Source organism: Sorex fumeus, unplaced genomic scaffold, assembly GCF_029834395.1.
Source record: "Sorex fumeus unplaced genomic scaffold, SorFum_2.1 ptg000128l, whole genome shotgun sequence".
Taxonomy (NCBI): domain Eukaryota; kingdom Metazoa; phylum Chordata; class Mammalia; order Eulipotyphla; family Soricidae; genus Sorex; species Sorex fumeus.
In genome coordinates, this window is record NW_026606185.1 from 48,947,254 (window position 1) to 48,966,969 (window position 19,716).

Genomic DNA, 19,716 nt, shown 5'->3' on the forward strand with positions numbered 1-19,716 from the left:
TGAGCAAAATCTATGAGCTAAATGTGGCCATGGACATCAACTGCATCCTGACTTAAAAAGTTTAAAAACTGATGAGGGAGTTTGTATATGAAATAAAATGGGACACAAAGAAATCATTATTAAATGTGATGATGACACTGGATTTCATAAGAAAATGTCACTGTATCACTGTATCACTGTCATCTCATTGTTAGTTGATTTACTCGAGCGGGTGCCAGTAATTTCTCTATTTGTCTCAGTCCTGAGATTTTAGCAGCCTCCTCTTACTCGTCTTATAAGAAAATGTCCTGTCCTCCCATTGTTCATCGATTTGCTCAAGCGGGCCCAGTAACATTGTGAGACTTGTTACTGTGTTTGGCATATCAAATACGCCATGGGTAGCTTGCCAGGCTTTGCCCTGCAGGTGAGATACTCTCGGTAGCTTGCTGGGCTCTGAAAGAGGGGTGGAGGAATCGAACTTGGGTCGGCCATGTTGGCTGCATGCAAGGCAAACGCCCTACCCGCTGTGCTATCGCTCCAGCCCAAGAAAATGTAAATATTTAAAAATTGAAAATATTAAATATGTTTGGGATAAAATAAGTTTTAGGATTGGCTTTTATGTCTTCTAGTGACCAAAAATAAATCACAAAAGAAAAAGAAACTGTAAATAAGCAAAAAGGATAAAGCAGTTATGATAAATAATATTTGCTGATTCTATATGGTATGTGAAAATTCATTATATGATTCCCTTTACTTTTGCACATGTTTATAACTTTTACAAAAGAACTATTGGCTTTTCTAAAATCTCATTTCATTTAGCAAGACTTCCTCCAGATCTATCCAAGTTGAAATAAACTGCACAATTTCATTTTTTTCTCAGATTTGTGTATTATCACATTGTGTTCATACGATCGTGATCATCCTGTTGTTCATTGATTGCCTCAAGCAGGCACCAGTAACGTCTCCTTCGTTCTAACCCTGAGATTCTAAAAAGTGCCACATTCAAGGCTCTTTCAGGGTTAGGAGAATGAGACCCAACATTGTTACTGGTATTTGGCATATTGGGCACACCATGGGGAGTTTGCCAGACTCTGCCATGTGGGCAGGTTACATTCGGTAGCTTGCCAGGTTGTCCAAAGCAAGAATGAGATAATAAGATGTCGCATGGCCACAAATGTGTGTTCATACACTATGATTAATTTATCCACTCATCTGTTATTTTCCACTGGGGTTGTTTTGAGATCCTGGCTGTTATATATCACAATGCAGTGGACATAGGTATGCACATGTCTTTTAGAATTATGTTTTTGTGTTCTTGGGATGATGTCCAGGATTGGGATCACAGACTCACATGAAAGTGCTATTCTTAATTTTTCAAGAAGTCTACAAATAGTTTTTCTAAAGAGGTTGAACCAGTAAACAGTCCCACCAGCATTAAGAGTTCCTTTTTTGTCACACCTATACAGGCACTTATTGTTTCTGGACTGTGTGGGGTGAGACTATTCCTTATTATGGTTTAAGTTGCATGTCCCTGATAACCAATGATGGGGTATGGTTTTCATAACCTTGTTGACTATCTTTATGTATCTTTGAAGAATTGTCTACTTATTGACTTACCCTATTTTTGCTCTGATTCGTTTACAGGATATAAAGAAACAAAGCAAGGGATTAGATAATCCTCAGTGAACACAACCCTGAAGGATGGTCAATAGAACTGAGGGTGAAGAGGGTGGGGAGAGGAATCCTTGGGACAGTAGTAGAGGGACCCTGGCTCTCTGGTGGTGAACATGGTGTAGCAGTACTGCAAGTATAAAACAACAATATTATGCTACTGTAAAAATTGTTTTAACAATGGGAAAGGACAGATGAGAGATAGATTCAGGAAGAAAGAGTACCATGCTATTAAGTAAACTAAACATTCATAACCTTACATATGGCATTTGTTCAGGGATCCAAACCATTTTTGTTGAAGACTCTCAAATGAAATACATTTGTCCTCATTTCTGTTCAAGGAAGCTTACTTTAGCTTTTTTAAAAAGGAAACTATGGTATAGAGAAAGCTTAAGGACACATTTAGCTATCAGTTTGTACTAACATTTAAACTTCCTTCTCTGGAGAAGAAAGTTGCTATAAAGAGGAATTTGGGCATAGAAACGATGTAGTCTTTCCCATCTCTTTCCTGACCTTAGTATCCCAGCCACTTTTTCTCTGGAGATTCATTATTTTGTCTCGAAAAGTAAAAAGATCATATCAATGACTTAGGACATATTTAACTCCAAGAATCATTATGGTACCAAAATATAGGATGAGACAGATTTGGGTTATCACAAGAAGGAAGCAAATGTTCTCTGCAGCGCCTGGTATCCAAATCTTTCTATAACATCAAGCCCCAGGGTTGGGCCAACGGGGAGCTGTCCGCAGTGCTGAATCACCTCTTTTTTTTCTTTCAGGTTGTTTTGATGGTGATGTGCTAAAAGAATTAACTGTTGAGTATCTGCACCAGAGGAAAATGCACCAGAAAAAAAGTGAGAAAGTTTAGATATGCCCAAGTCACTACCTGGAAAGTGGCACATCCAGTTTTGAGGAGGATGCTCTTATGATCTTGAAGTTCATGACCTAGGCTCAATAAGTTCTATGTTTTGGATTGATTCTAGAAAGCTTTGAGTCCTGATGACTAAAGCAAGACAATACAGGATAGGTCTAAGGGCTTGAGCTGTAGGTGTACATAATTTCTATAAAAATTAAGTTCCTACTCTCTTAAAAAGGGTGTGATAGACATTAGGAAAAGAGCAATAAACTAGGACAACAGTGTCCACTGAGCTGAGAGTCAAATAAAGGAGATAGAGAAAGTAAATATGTAAAACTATAAAGACTATTCTGGATTCAAGTTAATTGTGTAAATAGATGAGGATACAAGTGAGTTTCTAATCATTAACTGTAGTTGTAATCATGATGAGACACACAGTGGAAGTAGGGCCACTGACCACACAGTGAATATAACTAAGTGACAAACTAGTTGATGATAACTCTAGATTCTTCCACTTATTCTTATTCAGAGAATTATCTGATTTCTGACTCTCCGTCATTATGGAACTGCCAGCAGTCTACGAAGACTACAGTTGCAAATGTCAAAAGCAATGAGTTTGTCAAGTTGCTTGGGAATTAGAACTCTGGATTGTCTGGTCTAAAGCTGCTTCAGATGTTACTGAAAGATTTCTCTTTTCTCCAAGGTGCTGCATGAACCCCATCAACAACTGGCTCTCTGCAAGTTGCTCTCCAACGTGGTGTGTCTTGTTTTGGCTGGTGTGCTTCTCTGTCCAGCTATTAAATATCAAGGTGTATTCTTTGCCACAGAAGTGACTCAAATGTGCCCCATAGAAAATATTTCCTGACTCAGAAAATTTTTCTCATCTGAGTTTGTTTCTTAAGTCTGTTTTAGCAAATAAAGTTTGTGACCTAAAGCTATTTAAATTTATTTGTAGACAACTCTAAAATCCTAGAAGTCTTAAACCAAGGTACTGGTAGGACCAGAATTGTATTGAAGGCTCCAGGGAAACTCTTCTTAGCTTTGCGTGGTTCCTAGAAATTCTGAAGTCCTTGACTGCTCTAAATTCAACCTATGTGACCATCTTTCCTATATCTTCCTATGTCTTCTTATGTTCTTATAGATATAGGCCAGAGAAGGCAGGACACATCCTAAATCAAGGATTGTTTAATATCAAGATTCTTAATGAATATATCTGCAAAGACATTGTTTATGAGATTCTGAATGGAGAAAATTTGGAGAGAGAAGACTACTCAACACACTAACTTTACTCCTGGAAGATTACAAAAGTTTGAAAATTAAAAAGCATGCCTGAAGGACCGAAGTGATAGCAAAGTGGGTAGGGCATTTGCCTTGCAGTGGCTGGCTGTGGTTTGATCCCTGGCATCCTATATGGCCCACCTATGCACTGACAGGAGTAATTTCTGAATGCAAAGCCAGAAGTAATCCCTGAGCATCGCTGGGTGTGATCCAAAAAGGAAAGAAAAAAGAAAGAAGGAAAGAAAGAAAGAAAGAAAACTATGCCTAAGATTATAATTAGATAGTACATAATTACTATATCTGAAGATCTCTCAGCAATATTTAGGAGGATAGGGACTCTGAGAATCTAGAGAAGAATTGTATCCGGGAACCATTCAATTAGAAAAGATCCAATAGTTGCTGAAAACAGTTTATTCATTTCACTCTCATAATCATTAAATACTGAATGCAAGGCACTGGGAATACAAAGGTGAGTGAAGAATGACTTCACCTTTGAGAAGCCAAGAATATGCTCACTGTAATTGGAAAGATTATTAGAACTCAGCATGGTAAGCACCACACTGTGAAAGTATGAACAGAGATGTTTTGGAGCACAGAGTGGGAACATCTAACATCAAAAGGTATAATCAGGGGCGTTTATGAAGAACACCTAATCTGGACTTAAAGGAAGCATAATAATTCATCAGGGAAGGAGAATTTCAGTGCAAAGTTATCTCCTGCATATCTGTAAATGACTGCTAATGTTGCCCCAAAGATATAAGTAATTTCACACCTGGTAAAATTTAAATAAGGACTGTATTCAAAGTTGGGAGAGGTAGGAAAGAGAAGGGAATGGAGAGAAAACTTTTGGCTTGGGGTCACACCTGGTGGTGCTAGAGGATATTCCCAGCTGGATTCTTGGGGGGTGCTCCTGGCAATACTGAGGAATGGCGCCATGCCTGGGGTGGAATCTGGGAATACAATATGAAAATTATGCTCTACAACCCTTTGAGACATTTCCTTAGCCCCAGAGGAAAACTTTTAAATGGAAAACGCTAATTTTAGAGATTTCCCATTGCTGCAAACTCATATGTACCATTCTATAGAGGGTCAGAATGAAATAGAAATTCCACTTTACAAAAAATACCAGTGTGCAGAGAGGCTGGGGATATATGGGAGAGATTTCTTAAACTTATATTGTTTTATTTTTTGTGTCCGTGGGTACTACTTTAATAAACATAAACCATAAATGACAGAAATCTGTTTACCACGCTCTCTCTTCCTGTTACAGTGATTTAAATGTTTGGCTGTATAACAAGATTATTCATCAAGAGATTCTGGGAATTAGTTAGGGAGAAACAAACATTTAAAATATTTTAATTGCTTTGTTATTTGAAAACAAATGTGGTCTTAGAGTTCTTTGATTAAATTTATGTCTGTAAAACTTAGAGTCTGGAACCTACACACTAGATATTGAAATTTCATAGCCAATGAGCAATCCATTGCATTACAGAGATTCCTAGTCTTGGTCTATTTCCCCAAACTAAGTTCAGTTTGAAATAAAAATTATAGAGGCAGCTCTTCCATTTCATTCCCTTCTACATCTAGCCTCCAATGTTGGACTTCCAAGGAATCTGCTATAGTTTTCCTAAAGGTTCACATCATTCATAAACTCTCGTATATTCAGTATTGTCTCTGTGCTATCTATAGATCAATAGCCATGTCAATATTTGCAATGAATTTTCCTCTTGAGTTTCAGATGCCTGGTTCCTCAGAACCACCCTGTTAATGCCTCCCAGATCTTAAAAATATCTAGCATATTCAGATGCAGAAAATATCCCCCTGCACTGTTCTCCCTTTCTGTCCAATCTCTAACAAGTCCCCTGTCTAGACATTTTTCTCAACTCTCTCTTTTTTTCCTATTTACCCTTGTTATTATCATCGCACAGGACATCACCACCACCCACCATATCCTAACCAATTTTTAGAAGTCCTTTTTCTTTTCCACCCATCTGACACCCCATGCTGACACTATAGTTTCTTGTATGACTCCTATTCCCAAGAGCCTTCAGTGATTGTCTGGATGCCTGTGTTGCTAGCTGAAGTTCAACAAAATGACATTCCATCTTCTTCTTTCAATGATTATACTATAAACTAGAGTCCATGCAGTCTACTTGGTAAAATTCTGTCCAATTTATTATGATTTATTTTTGGTGCTTATTTTATTGTTTAAAATGCCCCCAAGTCTAGTGATGAAGTGCTTGAGTGCCTACAGTTCCTAAGTCACTGGAGGCTGTGATCTGTCTTACGGAGAAAACAGATGTGCTGTAAAACCTTTGATCAGGTATGAGTTATTGTGCTATTACCCATGAGTTCACTGACAATAACTCAGCCTATATATAATGAGGTGCCTTTAAACAAGAACACACATGATGAGATCATGTAATGATGACTTGATAAAAATGCCATGACCAAAGATTTGCAGCATTTATACTTGCATTTTTCCTAGGAGCACAAATCTGGTGTTTGCAACAACTTTAGAGAACATGACCACTGTGACTGGTGAGAACTGCCTCCATTTGTTTGCCTGAATGATGATATAAGAACTGTGAAGACTTATGAATGTGCCTTGGAGGACTATTCTGTTTCTACCACCTGCAGAGGAAGACTACCAGGTAAGAGGAGAAAAAGATGGAAGGCGAAATCTTGGAGCTCATTAAATGTAAACATTATCCCTGACTCTTGAGATATGACTATGCTGTTTCAAGAAACAATCCCAACCACAGGAGCCTTTAATTTCCTAGGTAGGTTGGTGGGAAGGTTATAGCATGCAGCAGATATGGCCAAGAGAACTCTGGACCATTTTCAAGGAGAAACAGACTATCTTTGAGGAGAAGGCTGGCCTTGAAGGTGTGGAAACAACAGGAGAATCACCCATGAAACAAATAACCTGAATGTTTAAGGATTTAATTAGGTGAAGCTCAGAGTAGACTCAGATGGAGCCAGATATGGTGGTTTTGGAGGGCAGGAGACTGGCTGAATCTTATATTGCTGTAAATTGGGGAGACACTAATTTTACATGTTAGTTTATTTATGATTTCTGACTTTGCATCTATTTTTGTTTTTGGATTAAAGCCAGTGATTATTAGGAGTTATTTATGACCCTGTACTCAGGCATCACTCCTGGAAGTGCTCCAGGAACCCTATGCGGTGCTGGGATCTGGGGTCCGCCACATGCAAGGAAAGTACCTCACCACCTGACCTAGAAATCCTACCCTGAGACACTTATTTTTTTATCTGAATTGTCTTGCCAAGCTTGAGGTATATATAACAGATCCACTTGAAAACAGTCAGCTCCCACCTAAGAACATGAGACAGGAAGATTGCTCCATGGCTGAAAGCCTGCCTCATGAGCAAAGAGGAGAAGGCAGCTGGAATAGAGAAGGGATAACTAAGAAAACGATGGCTTGAGGAACCGGGTGGGATGGGAGATATGCGCTGAAAGTAGATAAAGGACCAACCATGATAACCTCTCAGTGTCTGTATTGCAAACCATAATGCCCAAAAGTAGATAGAGAGAATGGGGAATATTGTCTGCCATAGAGGCATGGGGAGGGTGGGAAAGGGGGGGTATACCTGGGATATTGGTGGTGGGGGATGTGCACTGGTGGAGGGATGGGTGTTGGATCACTGCGTGATTGTAACCCAAACATGAAAGCTTGTAACTATATCACGGTGATTAAATAAAATTTTAAAAAAGAAAGAAGGAAAGAAGGAAAGAAGGAAAGAAGGAAAGAAAGAAAGAAAGAAAGAAAGAAAGAAAGAAAGAAGAAAGAAGAAAGAAGAAAACAGCTTCCAGAGAACCCTGTGAGCAGGCAGGAGGAGTCAGGACCCTGGACAGCGCCAAAGGCAGCGGGAAGCCTCTCCAGCTCTCTCCTCGCTCTTTCTGGTCACACTAACCATACAAAAGTGTAGCAATGTAGCACTCTCTTCCCGTTATTCATCGATTTGCTCGAGCAGGCCCAGTAACATCTCCATTGTGAGAATTTGTTGTTACTGTTCTTGGCATAACAAATATGATACGGGTAGCTTGCCAGGCTTTGCTGTGTGGGCGAGATACTCTCGATAGCTTGCCAGGCTCTCCGAGAGGGGTGGAGGAATCGAACTCAGGTTGGTTGGGTTGGCCGCATGCAAGGCAAAGCCCTACCTGCTGTGCTATCGCTCCAGCCCCCTACAAAAGTGAAATACTCATATTAAAAACAGATACTGTCTGACCCTCTTGGGAAAGGAAGGGAGGTCATCATAGTCTATGCAAAATTCTTTCCTAGTTTTCTGACCTTCCAGGGTAGTGATAAGGGAATCCTGACCCTCTCAGCTCATCATGAGGTTGAACCCTGAAGTTTAGGTGTGGTGGGATACTATTTCTTCCTTTTCAAAATCTTGGTTCCTTTGGTCTTCTATTATTTCAAGGCTATAGACTAAGACAGAACAGAGTTAAATTCCTTCATATTTCTCAGTCCTTTCCTGTTGGGGGTAGTTAGGCAGTGATGAAGAGGAAGATGGACACAATCCTGTCCTCCGGGGTGAAGATGCCTTGTCCAGGGTGTGTGGTCTGCAAGCATAGAGTGGAAGTCTATAGATAGAGCATACTTTCGGAGGAAAGCAGGGGCGTGCTTCCTGTCAGCATGCTTCCTACACAGTGATGTGCCTTTGATGTAGGCACGTAAGCAGGAGACTAAACGTATGGGGGATAGGGTGGAGAAGCTCCTACTGCACTCCCCATTCATCTGCTATGTCAGATCCCTCTAATTAGGCTGTGGGGGCACACACACAGGGACAGGTGCTTTTTATGAGCCTCTGGCAGCCTGATCAATCACCGCCTGATTAAACTGATTGTCATCAACTCCATTTGTTGACTGTCACCGGCAGTTCATTCAGATCTCATGAACTGACTGTAGCAGAAGATGGTCTTAATGATTATGATTTGAAAGGGGCTGGAGCAACAGTATAGCAGGTAAGGTGTTCGCCTTGCATGCAGTTAACCCTTTGATCTCTAGCACCCCATAGAGTTCCCCGAGCCCACCAGGAGCGCAGCAACAGGAGTAAGCCCTAAGAATTGCCAAATGTGCCTCCCCCAGAATGATTAGGACTCAAAGGGGGAAGCATTGGTTACACTCAGCAGTGCTCAGGGGTTATTTCTGGTTCTGTGATCAGGAGTGACCTTTGATTGTACTTGGAAGCCATATATGATGCACTGAATTTGCTAGCTCTGGAGTTATTTCTAGTTCTGTGCTCAGAAGTGACCCCTGGCAGTACTTGGGGGGACAAATGTGATGCTCTGGACTGGGCAGCATAAAAAGCACTTGCCCTAACCTCCTGTATGAGTTCTATGATCCATGTGCTTTTTGTTCCTAAGGCACACACACTCCCAATGACCCTGTCAACCTGCTGTGACTTCTAAGACAATCATGATGGAGGATTAAAAGGTGGGGGAAGAATGTCGGTGGTCTGTTTAGTCTCCTTCTTGGGAAAGATGAGTGAGTCTGAAGTCCGTTTGGCAGATGATTTGCAAGCCTGTTCAATGACATACAACAGGTGAGGAGAAGAGTTTATTATCACTGCATCCCTGTCTGGATAAGATGCTCACATATATTTCGGTAGTAAATTCATGTGAAGGTGCATAGCAAACAGAGATAAAAGAAGTTCCCTTTCCCTCCACATCTTTCTTGCACCTTCTGGCACAGAGACAGGGGTGGGGATATCAAGGTCCAGATGGGCAAGGAAGCACAAGCTACTACATAGAATCATGAGCTAGAAGAAGCACCAGAACTGGATTGGAGTTTGGGCTCTGTCTCTGTCTTAATATGCTATTATGAGGAAGATTTACAGATCACACAGTTTCTCCATACTCCTTGTAGTAGAAGAGAGTTATTTAAAATGGTGTGCTCAGTGTTGAAAAGATGAAAATATTGCATTTTTAGTCCTTAACAGAACACCAGGCATGTGGAGAGCACTGCTCATGTTCACTAAATGAATGACTGAATGGATCCTCTGAGATCTGAAAACTGGAAAGCTGGGCAAAATGTTATTACTTTATCACTTTGAAGACTGGCTGTTTTCTCTGTGCCAAGCCTGAGCTTAGATCATGTATACTTGTGAGGAAAATGAGCTGTTTAACCCGTGTTAGAGCAAAATGGTCTAGATCCTTAAGGAAGAGTGGCTGGGAACTGCAAAGTTTTATGAGTAGGGATTTGGCAGAAGACAGGATGGCTGTAACAGTCAGGATGGTGTTAGGCCACGTGTGGGAAGACTTGGAGGAGGCTGGAGAAGTCTTCCAGAAGCTCACTTTGCAGAGATTAGATCTCATGGAAGATGAGAGGAATGTGTTGGAATAGTATGAATGGAAAAAAGCTTTAAGTCTCAAGGAGGTGAAAGTTAGTATTTAATTACGCGCTGATTCGATGCTACATATGTAAATTACAACTTAAAGGTCTAGGGACTGGAAAAAAAAAGATCTAAATGGCCTTAAGACAAAAGGGTAACAGAGAAACATTGATAGCATGCACATCATCACAGGTATAGATGTGACAAGGCATGCTTTCATTACCTCAAAGTTAAAAATAAATTTCTCCCTTGGTTTATGTCCCATTCCATCATTTACATTTGTAAGTGAATCTGACTAATTTTAGGCTTGCTGTTATAAATAAACAAGCATAAACCTCTGTTGGAAATCCATGAAAAGTTAATTTGATAAGCTAAGCCCCTTTACCCCAAAGTCTGAGTAAAGAAGAGTAAATTCTCTTCTCAGAATACTGAGAAGTGCTCATCAAACAGGGGGTGAGTGGAAGGAGCTAAGTTTCATGTTGAATATCTATTCAGAATCACTTGTTCTACTCAATAAAAGTTTGGGGCATTTTTAGTTGTCCATCATTCTTCAGTAGAAAGGTCAATCTACTTCCCAGGATATGAAGATGAGCATGGACAGAGAGCTGAAGCCGCCCCACACCCTGGTCTCTTAAACCATGACCCCGAGCCAGCACTACCTTTGTTGTCATGCCAGACTCTCAGCTTGCAAAGGTGGCCCAGGCTCAGCATATCAGAGAAGTTGAAAGTGTCCGTGTTGTTCCGTTCAAACTTGTTCCAGTTGGCCGACTGCTTCAGGGCCAGAGTGCCGCTGTCCCCGTTCTCCCCAAAGATGATGATAAACACATTGGCATCGGTGCCTGCTCCTGGGGGTGCATAAAACAACACAGTCCTTCTCCCCTGATCTTGTCCCTGGACTTCAGGCAGAGCTATCAGTGCAGAAGGGGCAGCTCAGAGTTGCTAGGACAGGGATGGAGTGGGAAGAGTCAGCTGTTTACTCATTATGGAAGGCAATTGTTCAGGTCTTACTCCTGGCTGAGTGCTCAAATATCACTCCTGGTAGGAATCAAGGGACCATGTGTAATTCCAGGGAAGGAACTGGGTCAGCTACATACAAGGAAAATACCTTAGCCATCATATTCTCTTTCTCCACACACCCCCAACCCCCCTTGCTTGCTCACTCACTTGCGCATGCGCCATTGTTTGCCTACTTAGACTGGATTTACAGTTTAGAAATGCAGGCACATTTCCATGCAATGTGGGCTCAGAAAGAAATAGGAAATTTTCTTGTTCCTAGCATCACCCTCTGATTGGTAGTCTACCTTCACGCTTCATGTCACTTGCTTAAGCCAAACAGAGACATTAGCCCTTGTTACAAAGAAAAGGTTCCCAGAAGCCTTTCTGAGACACTCCACCATGATTGGAAAACAGTGATTCTTCCCCAAAAGCCCATAGGAGGGGATGGAGGGATTTGGAAACATACGGATGCTTGGAACTTGAAGCCAAAGGAGTGGCAGTGTTGTTGTGTAGAGGAAAACAAGTGAAGTGGGCGTGAGGGGCCCCAAAGTTACCAGCCTCAGTGATCCCTCACTTCTGCCTGAGATCCATCCCTGAAAGCCTCTTTTCTCTGACTCAACGCTTCTCTGGAGAAAACATATAACGTAAGCAACCAGCCAAGAAGTCAATCCCTTCACTGTGTTCAATGCTTGTGAATGAGATTGCCAAATTCCTGGGAATAGCCCCCGTGGTTAGGCACTTGGTGTGGGGAGGTGAATAGAAGGTGCCCGCAAACTGAGGTTATCCCTCTCAGCTCCAGCCCCTGGAACATGCTAGTCCTCTTTCTGAGAGGCCTTTCCTCTGATGTTTCATGTTCCTCAGTGGCTTCTGTTCATATCTCTGGACTAGACTTTGGCAATGACTCTGGGAAGCTGTCAGTGATTCTTGCTCTTAGTCCCCGCTAGGGAAGTCTCCTTCCTCCAGTCCCCTGCCACCTTTGTCTCACTTTCATGGCCTCCCTGCAGTGTTAGACCCACAAGGCCCCAAGGTCATGTCTCCACCCTAGGTCGATGCTGACTCGTGGAAGATGATGACCAAGATCATAAATGTGTGAAGAGTTCAAGGGCATCTGAGAGCCCTGGCACCTAGGGAGGGGCTCAAGGAGCAGCAGGAGGATAGAGAGACACTTTGTGAAGCTCTCCCAGCTTCTTAGGGGTGTGGGCAGAGCTAACTAAGTCACTGGGAGAAAAGTTCAGAAGAAGGTGAGAGAACTTTTTCCAAGAAGAAATTTTAATTTCTGGTCATGGGGGGTTGCACCCCACAGTTCTCAAGGTTTAATCCTGGCTCTGTGCTCAGGGATCACTCCTAGTGGGGCTCAGGGGACCATATGGGATGCTGGGGATTGAACCTGGGTTGGTCATGTGTAATGCAAGCACCCTACCTTTATACTATAACTCTAGCACCAAGAAGGGTTATTGAGACATAAGGTGAGAGTTTCAGAATTAGCTCAATGGGCCAGTGCATTGAGGACTTCACATGCTGGAGGCCTGGGTGGAATCCCAGGCACTGCGTGGTCTTCTGAATACTAGCAGGAGTGACCCCTGAGCATGAGTCAGGAGCAGCCTCTGAAACTACTGGGTGTGGCCTACTCCCTCTCCTGGTATTAAAAGAAAATACCATATTTAATAAGTGAGGTGAATAAAGCAAATATTGATAGGGGGTAGAAAATGAGAGAAAGCTGAAAGAAGAGACCCTTGGGCCTGCTGGTAGGATGAAAATCTCATGCAGGTTCGTATAAAATCAGACAAATAAAATGAACCTGGGTGTGCTTCAGCAACAGTCTTAACTGTATAAAACTCTGAGTTAGGTAGGCCAAAGGGACTCCAGTGTGTCCCCTAACATTAAGGAAGTTCAAACAAATCAGCCTTCTTCACCCCCTGTTTGAATTTCTCATTTGAAAGCTGGAAGAGTGCAAAGCAAGAGAGATTAAGGACTGGAGCATGGGCCTGGCACACACCTGGCACACACCATCCCTGGTTCTGCACAGTCCCCCAAGCACTGCAGGCATGGCTCTGGTGGCATCCAGTACCACTGGGCCTGACTAAGCACTGAACCCCATGACATGAGGGTTTGAGCATGCTTGGGAAGGCCCAAAAATAGAATTAAAATTAAAAGTATGGAAGTCCAGACTAATAAGAAACCTGATCATTTCGGTTTCTAACTTGTTAAGAATAGCTTAACCAGGGGTCCAAGTGATAGTAGGGAGCCAGACTATGAGTAAGGGCTGGGGTCTGGAGTGGGGGAGGTGGGGGCAAGATGCCCTGCCTTACCCAGGATGTCGCTGGTCTTCACGGAGACGGTATAGGACGTCCACTCCATCATCTCCTCCTCGTCAATGACAGCGCACATCTCGCACACCAGGGTCTTCTTGCCCTTACGCAATGACAGCCAGTCTCCATAGTAGAACATGGTCAGGTCGCCAGTATTCATGTTCTTCAGGAGGATCTGGGTGGGCAGGGCTGTGTGGGATCCCCACCCTGCCATCTTATTCCCCACCCATCCACGGCACCCAGCTCCCCAAGACCCTGAAGACTCGGGATCTTACACCTGACACAAGTCTCCAACGTGAACTTGAGATGTCTAGAAAAGATACTATCTGGGTCACAGTTCCTGTTCTGCATGTCTTGTCCAAGGTCTAATGCTCCCTCCCCCCCCCCCCCCCAACACACACACCAGAGTGTCCCAACTCTGGGATCTGGAAATGGGCAGTTGGAGAAAGTATGTATCCTTGTTCACAACAAATGTTCATTGGGTGATGGCAGTAAATGGGCCAAAGGAACCCTACCATCCACTGATGCCTGGATACCACCGAAGTCTTTGGCATGAGCGCCATATTGTTGGTTGAAAAAAATAATGGTCAAATGGGAGATTTGAGAGTCAGGGGAGTTGGCATAGATGGTCTTGGATGGATAGGAGTGAGGATATGAAAGGACTGAATTGAAATGTGGGGGGAGCAAAGACCAAGACAAAAAGAGGCAGCTACCTAACCAGGTGATCAAGTAGGATCCCAAATCTCCCTCAATTTCCTAGAATTTCCACCACTAACCTTTATCTTGGTCTTCATTCTTGCTGCTCCTTTCTCCCTCCCACACAACTCCCTTTCTTCATGAAGCCCATGCCAAGACTGTCCACATCACATGGACAGTTGATGCCAGGTTCTCAGGTGGTCAATTTTGTGTGCCTGCACTCAAAACCATGTTGTCTGACTCATGCCTGATGAACCGACTGTATGAGACCATCCTGGACTATGCTGATGAGACATCTGCCTTCCACCGATAACCCCACGGAGCAAAGGGGTGAATAGAGCTGGGGGGGGCAACATATTACCCTCTCCAGGAACCATTCAGGCCGGCTGCCCAGGCCATCAATTCGGATTCGCATCTTGGTGAATGGAGCAATGTCCAGGATCTCCATGATAAAGGTGTCATTCTGCTCCCGTTCAAATCTGGGGGGTGGAGAGGAGGGCATGAAGGAGGGCAGAAAGAGGGAATGAAGAAAGGAAAACTGGACATGAGAATAGGCCAGGCTGGAGGCTGGGTTCAGAATAAGGAGAAAAAGCCTTTTCTTGGCCACTGGCTTAGCTACTGTGGGGACTCTCTGCATCCCAGAAGGAGTGCCTGAAGTCCAGACTAAGTGACTCTAAGGGAGAAATGACCTTGAATCAAGGCACTAGAGACACCAGTTGGGCATCTGGCAAGTACTTTATATTCTCTCTGGAACTTGATTTTCCTCTTCCTCTGTAGCTATGAAAGAAAGTCACTGACTCTGCTATCTCACAAAACCGTTATGACAGTCAAATGGGCATGGAATGAGCTCAGCCTAACCAGAATCTTATACCCGCAAAGTGTTGAGTGAGATTCTGCAAGCATTGGTGGCATCCTGCATGGAGGGACAGGTTGAGCACTGTGCAACTATCAAAGGTGCCAACCACATTTCTACACTCAGGTCTACACAACAGCACCACAGTCTACACAACAGATGGTGTCCGGCCACTGGAAACCTGAGGAGGCTAGGTGCAGAGAAGCCACATTGCCTTGGTTGCTGCTGCTGTCTCTACAGCTGACCTCATCTCTGAGTTGCTGCCTTTCATTCTCATTGCCCCTCCCATGGAGCCACACAGACAATCTGCCCTTCATTGTTGGTTGGTTGTGTGACAGCTGATGGGTGCCAGATGCTGCTACTGATAAGGCCCTGGGGGCAATAGAGGTGGCAACAGAGATATGACATTGCATGGGCAAATGTGAGGCTTTCTGGAATATCAGACATGCTTTTAAAAACTGAGGACTGGGGCTGGACAGATAGCACAGCAGGGAGGGTGTTTGCTTTGCACACGGCCAATACCCAGGTTTGATTCCCAGCATCCCATATGGTCCCAAGCACCGCCAGGGGTGATTTCTGAGTGCAGAGGCAGGAGTAACCCCTGAGCATCGCTGGGTATGCCTCTCCCAAAAATTTTTTAAAAACTGAGGCCTCAGTCTTGGCAGTGTGTGTATATGTAAGTGTGCATGTGTGTGCGCGTGTGTATGTGTGTGTGTGTGTGTGTGTGTGTGTGTGTGTGTGTGTAGGGTGGTGCTTGCAAATTGTGAACAGAAACAGCTTTTCCAGGCTTACAGGCATGGCAGTGGTGTGCTGGAGGGGAAGATTGGAGGGGGAAGCAGAGTCTAGGACTGTGCCCCTACTGACACCAGGTCACTCGCTCTTAAGCAGTTTGGGATTATTCAAAGGGAAGATATTCCTCCAAAAGCCTGACCTAGTTCCTTCACCCTCTGATTTGGGCGTGGTCAATGTCTCTGCTCATGTGTATGTAAGGGGGTGAGCATAAGTTCCCTCATCAAGCCCCTGGGAGCCTCTGAAATAGCCTTACTCCTGCCAGGTGGATGGAATTTACAAACCATAAGGATGGTGGTGAAAGATTTATACGATTTGAAGAGAAACCAGTCTCCTGCCCCTGTGCCTGGCTGTTCCTCGCCAGGGTCCCTTGGAGGGGAGCGGGTTGAGCTTTCCTCCCCGCCCCGACCAGGGCTCCGGCAGCAGAAGACCTCCAGGACCAGCCACCACCATGCCGATACCACTCTACGCACACATGAAGGTACTGGCAGAGGGACAAAGCCACGCGGGTTCCGGGGCCGAGATCTCCAAGCCTACTCGGATTGGAGTTGAGCATCCTCCACCCAGATCCTCCAAATTCCAGTAGGCGGGGGTCACACCCACCACCTGGCCCCCTGGCACCGTGTAATCCCATCAGCGGCCAAGACTCAGAGACTATAAAATCCAGCTCCCGGACGAGACCAGTGCAGTCTCCTGCCCCTGCGCCTGGCTGTTCCTCGCCGGGGTCCCTTGGAGGGGAGCGATTGAGCTTTCCTCCCCGCCCCGACCAGGGCTCCGGCAGCAGAAGACCTCCAGGACCAGCCACCACCATGCCGAGACCACTCTCCGCACACATGAAGGTACTGGCAGAGGGACAAAGCCACGCGGGTTCCGGGGCCGAGATCTCCAAGCCTACTCGGATTGGAGTTGAGCATCCTCCACCCAGATCCTCCAAATTCCAGTAGGCGGGGGTCACATCCACCACCTGGCCCCCTGGCGCCGTGTAATCCCATCAGCGGCCAAGATTCAGAGACTATAAAATCCAGCTCCTGGAACCGCGCGGCCGCGACATCTTATTATCTCATTTCTACTTTGGACAAACTTGCAGGCTATTGAATGTAGCCTGCCCACAGGGCAGAGTCTGGCAAACTCCCCATGGCGTACCAAATATGCCAAATACCAGTAACAATGATGGGTCTCATTCTCCTAAAGAGCCTTGAATATAATCTCAGGGCTAGGATGAAAGAGACATTACTGGGGCCTGCTCGAGGCAATCGACGAAGGATGGTGGTCTCTTTGTATTTCTCTTTCATTGCCCACTTTAAATGTAGTCAAGGATTTTCATTCATTTTATGAAGATTTCATGGTATCAAGGAAGAGGAAGAACCCAGTTTTTCTTTTGTTTATTTGGTGTCAGAGGAGGGCCCTGAGACACCGAGACTCCCTGGGTCACAACCCTACCCCCACCCCATGGTGCTCGGCACTCCCCAGAGCTACACGCAATGCTGCTCTTGGGACCATGTGGGACTGGGACTTGACCTGGGGTCAGTCACTTGCAAGGCACATGCCTTAACCTCTGTGCCATCTCTCTTACTCTTCTGTCACCCCTCTGTTTTGGGGATCCACACTTGGCGATGCTCAAGTGTTCCTCCTGGCTCTTCACTCAGGAAACACTCCTGGCAGTGCTCTGGGAGCCATATGGGTGCTCAGGATTGAATCCAGGTCCACCACTTGCAATGTAAGTGCTCTACCTATTGTACCATTGCTCAGTTCCTCCCTTCACCCTTCTTTACAGACTAAGTGCACCTAAAGGAACTGCCTCACCTCAGTACAAAAGGCCCCCATCCAAAGAGTAAACTCCTAAATCATTCTTTAAGCTCCCACAACCTACTGCCTTGACTCCCGCCACAGTGCTGACTTCAGCTCTCTGGCCATACGTGAGACAGTGTCAGTTATTTTCAGTCATAGGTTTGTGCTGAGTCTTTATCACAACCCCAGGAAACCAACTGTGTCCCAAGTGGCCAGAATGAAGCACTTAAAAATTGTTGAAGGGTACTGTTGGAGTAAATTCCTCTGATTTCAGCACAGAGGGACCCGGAGGATTGGCAACTAGTCAGGTGACTGCTTCTTGGTGGAGGCAGTGTCGGGTGGGAGGGAATGTAATTGGAGAATTAGAGGCAGAACCCTCAGTCCCCAGTTCCTCTCATTCAGGCCCCCAAATCCTTCCTTAGAGACCATTAATATAACAGAACTTGGAACCTCTCCAGCCCTGTACTCCCTGCTTGAGGTGTGTCTCATGAACAAGCATGGGGCTGTGCTTAGCACCCCCTCCCTCCAATTGCATCAGCATCCATGTCTGAGACTGTGTCTCACACACTCGTGTTCCTTCACTTTCTAATTGTTATGAATTCCATTTAGCTTTTCACTCTAAGTCATTTTAGACGTGTTAGAAGGGTTGCAAAAATAGAACAGAGTTTCTGGTTACCTCCCGCAGTTTGCCCTAATAGTAGCACCTGATATTATCACAGTGCAATGAACCAAACTAGGACTTGTTAACGTCACAGTGCTAGCCAGTAATCACTCAGGTCTTACAGTAAACATTGATGCTTACAGTAAAGACTGTTGAGTGACAGCAGGAAGGGAGGATGGAAGGAGAGAAGGAAGTAGGAGGCTGAGAGGAAAACATGTAAAAGGGAGAGGGAAGAGAGAGAGAAAGAAGTAGAAGGAAGAAAAACAAGGAAAGAGAAATAAGGAAGGAAGGTTGGGGAGGAAGAGAGGAAGAAGGGGAAGGGGAGTGAGAGGTGGGAGGGAGGAAGGGAGGGAAAGGAAGGAAGGAGGGAGGGAAGGGAAGGAGGGAGGGAGGAAGGAAAGAAGGAAGGAAGGAAGGAAGGAAGGAAGGAAGGAAGGAAGGAAGGTTATGGGCTAAGCTGATCCAAGAAGACTTCCTGGAGAAGCCAGACTTCATTGGCCCTTGGAAGAGGAAAGTGTTGGGGATAAAGAGTGGATAGAGGCACTCTGGGAGGGAAGAATCACAAGGACCAAGTGTGGAGGCTGGAAAGTCTCAGATCCAGTTGAGCTGGGAGCCTGTGTCTGAGAGAGAGCTGGTCTAGGGAGAGAAGATCAAGATGGTGGGGAGGTGAGGGCACAATCCCACTGATTACCTGGCCTTCTTCTTGTCCAGCTGCACCTCCTCTGTGCTGCCGTTGATGCCATAGAGGGTCATGAAGATGTTGGAGTCGGTGCCACCACCGACCACGTCCCCTGTCCACACAGTCATTTCATAGAGCACCTGCCATGAGAGGGTGCAGGCCTGAGTCTCAGCATGGCCCCTCCCATGCCTGACTGACAGGGGCTGGGGACAGCATGACACACTCCCCAAGTTGGTGCAGCGAAACGCTACTCCAAACACATGTGACTACCTCAGCCCCCCTGGTGTCTCACCATCCCCACTGCCCAGTTCCAAGCTCACTCTGACTTGCCCTTGACAGAGAAGCTGTAGGTGCAAAATAGAAGCATGACCATGGCCCCATTTGTCAAGGGTCCCACCCAACCATCCAGAACACCCTCCCCAATCCCCAACCCTGGCTCATACTGATGCCTTCCGCCCCAATCTCTGCTTCATCTGCTGTGAAATGGGGAGGCAGAAGGAAGCCCAGGGCATTGCAGAAGGAAGCAACCACTGACTATCAACCCCCTGCAGCGGCCATGTGGGGCATGTGAAGGGAGATTCTGGCCCCCTTCCTCCTGCCCAGCACATCTCTGATCCTGGGGAGAGAGGACCACCATAGTGGTGGTGCTCCGCATTCACATGGGTGCTGGGGCGATTGCGGGGTCTATCTTTTCTGCCCTATAGCTGGGGGTTGGCCCTATGGCCCCACATCTACTCCAAAGAGGATGCTGAGGTCTCTGTCTGTCCTCCTGGTGGGACGGGGGCTGGGAGCAGCTGC

At 45.2% G+C, this 19,716-nt stretch overlaps 1 protein-coding gene across 2 annotated transcripts in view; it reads right to left on the reverse strand.

Annotated features, from left to right (window-relative positions):
- Nucleotides 1-19,716, reverse strand: part of LOXHD1 (lipoxygenase homology PLAT domains 1) — a 155,169-nt gene that overhangs the window by 16,099 nt on the left and 119,354 nt on the right. For both annotated transcript variants that reach the window (XM_056138463.1, XM_056138462.1), the window contains 4 exons: nucleotides 18,931-19,058; nucleotides 14,510-14,627; nucleotides 13,453-13,627; nucleotides 10,807-10,992 (listed from right to left, as the gene is read on the reverse strand). In XM_056138463.1, coding sequence (XP_055994438.1) covers nucleotides 10,807-10,992; nucleotides 13,453-13,627; nucleotides 14,510-14,627; nucleotides 18,931-19,058 — 607 coding nt within the window. The remainder of the gene's footprint in view (nucleotides 1-10,806; nucleotides 10,993-13,452; nucleotides 13,628-14,509; nucleotides 14,628-18,930; nucleotides 19,059-19,716) is intronic.